The 2,249-nt window shown below is 40.5% G+C and overlaps 1 protein-coding gene across 1 annotated transcript in view; it reads left to right on the plus strand.

Moving 5' to 3' along the window:
* The window catches only part of SLC5A7 (solute carrier family 5 (sodium/choline cotransporter), member 7), a 47,435-nt gene that overhangs the window by 26,157 nt on the left and 19,029 nt on the right, over window positions 1–2,249 (plus strand). Inside the window, exon 6 of the mRNA XM_012664262.1 lies at window positions 692–835. Coding sequence (XP_012519716.1) covers window positions 692–835 — 144 coding nt within the window. The remainder of the gene's footprint in view (window positions 1–691; window positions 836–2,249) is intronic.

Here is a 2,249-nt window from a genome sequence, read left to right on the forward strand (position 1 = left end):
ACCCACACACACCCACACACACCTACACACACCCCACACACCTATGTACACACAGCCCACACCCACACACCTACGCACACTCATACACACCTGCACACACACTTATGTACACACACCCACACACATGCCCATACACCATGTATGTCTCTACTCCTTGCCTTGCTCCATCTAGACCATCTCCCCCTTCAATTCCTTTCTCTTCTAACTCTTAGTACTGGCCTACCCTTGAAGGTTTGTTTCGCTCATACGTTTCTCAATCAGATCTTTGCTTGTCACTTTAATAAATAAATATTTTTCCCTAATTCACACAGCACATAAATCATGTGTGTGTGTGTGTGTATATATATATGTATGTATGCATCTAGATAGATAGATATAGATATAGATAGATAGATATAGATAGATATAGATATCTATCTGTATCTCAAATGATATATTCCCAGAGGTTTCTGATAAGTGCTCCTATTGGTTATCTGATATGGTATAATCAAACACAGAAGTAGACAATGCGTTATTTTAATTTTTCTAAATCAATATTTAATGTTATCCCAAAGAGAACATGATTTGAGGTCCTTCTCTGTGAGAACAAGAAGAACTACCAGGCTCTGCAGTCTGCGAGGTGGATAAACCTTGCATACACCAGACAGTTACAATCCACAGCCCAAGGCTCCAATGTCGCTTCCTTTTACAGTGGATCAGTGTCCCCTTTGCACTGTCACACCCTGCAGTCTCTGACATCGGATTCACTGCTGTGCACGCTAAATACCAGGAGCCCTGGCTGGGAACCATTGAGTCATTTGAAGTCTACAGTTGGCTTGATAGTTTCCTGTTGTTGGTAAGTAATGCTCTTACCTGAGGAATGTGATCTAATCATTCCTAAAATAAAATGCATTTCCAAGATTTTCATATTTATGCTAAAAATCTGCCTGCAGGCTAATGGCTATTTCTGAATTGCTGGCTCTGTACTGGGAGGGTGGAGCCACATCCTGACTGTGTCCAATAGTGTCGAGACAGAGAGCACATGAGGCCCTGAGGGGCAGCACAGTGGGGTCACGTGTGGTGTGTCCACGGGCCTGTCACAATGTAAGTCAGGCGATACTATGCCATCCCCCAGGGATCTCCCACAATCTGAAAGCCAAGCCACCAAAAAGTTTTATTTTGTGTTTTTAATTAAGGCCTAAAAGCCAATGTATCCTGACATAAGTAATTCATTCAGTCTTAAATTACAGAGTAAGTGAATTAGTAGTGCCACAGGCCCTAAGTGCGTAAGATAAGTTGGGAAGGGAGGTGTCACTCAGGAAAGATGCCAAGAGAGAAGCCCTTGAGAGCCAGAGGCGGCTTGAAAACACGCAGGCAGAACCTCGGCGATGGTGCTGGAGGGGGAGGAAGACATGGCAGAAATAATGGCAGATCACAGGTTGAAAAGAAGGAAAACCAGGAGAACCAACTAGATTTTACAACTTTGCTAATTAGAGAGGTTAGATATGAAAATAACACATCATATTTGATTTGAACATAAGAAATCGGTTGCTTTTTTATATCAAATTGGGGGAACATTGATTATTTTTGTTTTCTCTTTAGAGGGTTGACAATATTTTATGAGTTTTGGTTCATGGCACTTTGCTAAATTGTAACATTACCTCAACACTCAAAGTGAGTGTGCCTTTCCCAGTAAAAAATTTTCTAGTAAGGAGGCAGGAAAATATAGGGGAAAATATATTTGCATTAGTGGATTGGAGGACTTTTTTCCTTAAGGATTATTAAGAAATCTGCTGGCTCTCATTCTTCTGGAATGGTTTATAATTGTGAATGTAAGGGGTAGGAGAACACATGCATATGTATTACACCTGCGGGTGGCTGTGCTTATGGTTACAGCCAGGAGATGACAAAACTCAGAAAAGTTAGGCAATTTGTTGATAATCACATCATTGTCTGAATTGGGGGTTGATATAGACCATCCAGATCTCAAAGTCCCGTCCCCTACACCACACTTTAGTCCTCAGGCTACTCATCTTTGATATAATACATTATATCCAGAGATTGCTAAATTTTTTCCAACTCTAAAAATTATATGACCAAGTCAAATTCATGATTCAAATTGTAAAATGAGTTGAAATGAAATAATACATGTTAAATGAATGAATGAACTGCAGAAATAAGCCTTGAAATGTTTCCCCAATGGTCTGTCATCTTCCAGTTGTCTCTCAAACAACCCCTACATGAAAATGACTTGTCAAGTCCTGCTCATC

The sequence above is a fragment of the Propithecus coquereli genome, unplaced genomic scaffold, assembly GCF_000956105.1.
Source record: "Propithecus coquereli isolate 6110/MARCELLA unplaced genomic scaffold, Pcoq_1.0 Scaffold88, whole genome shotgun sequence".
NCBI classification, from domain to species: Eukaryota; Metazoa; Chordata; class Mammalia; order Primates; family Indriidae; genus Propithecus; species Propithecus coquereli.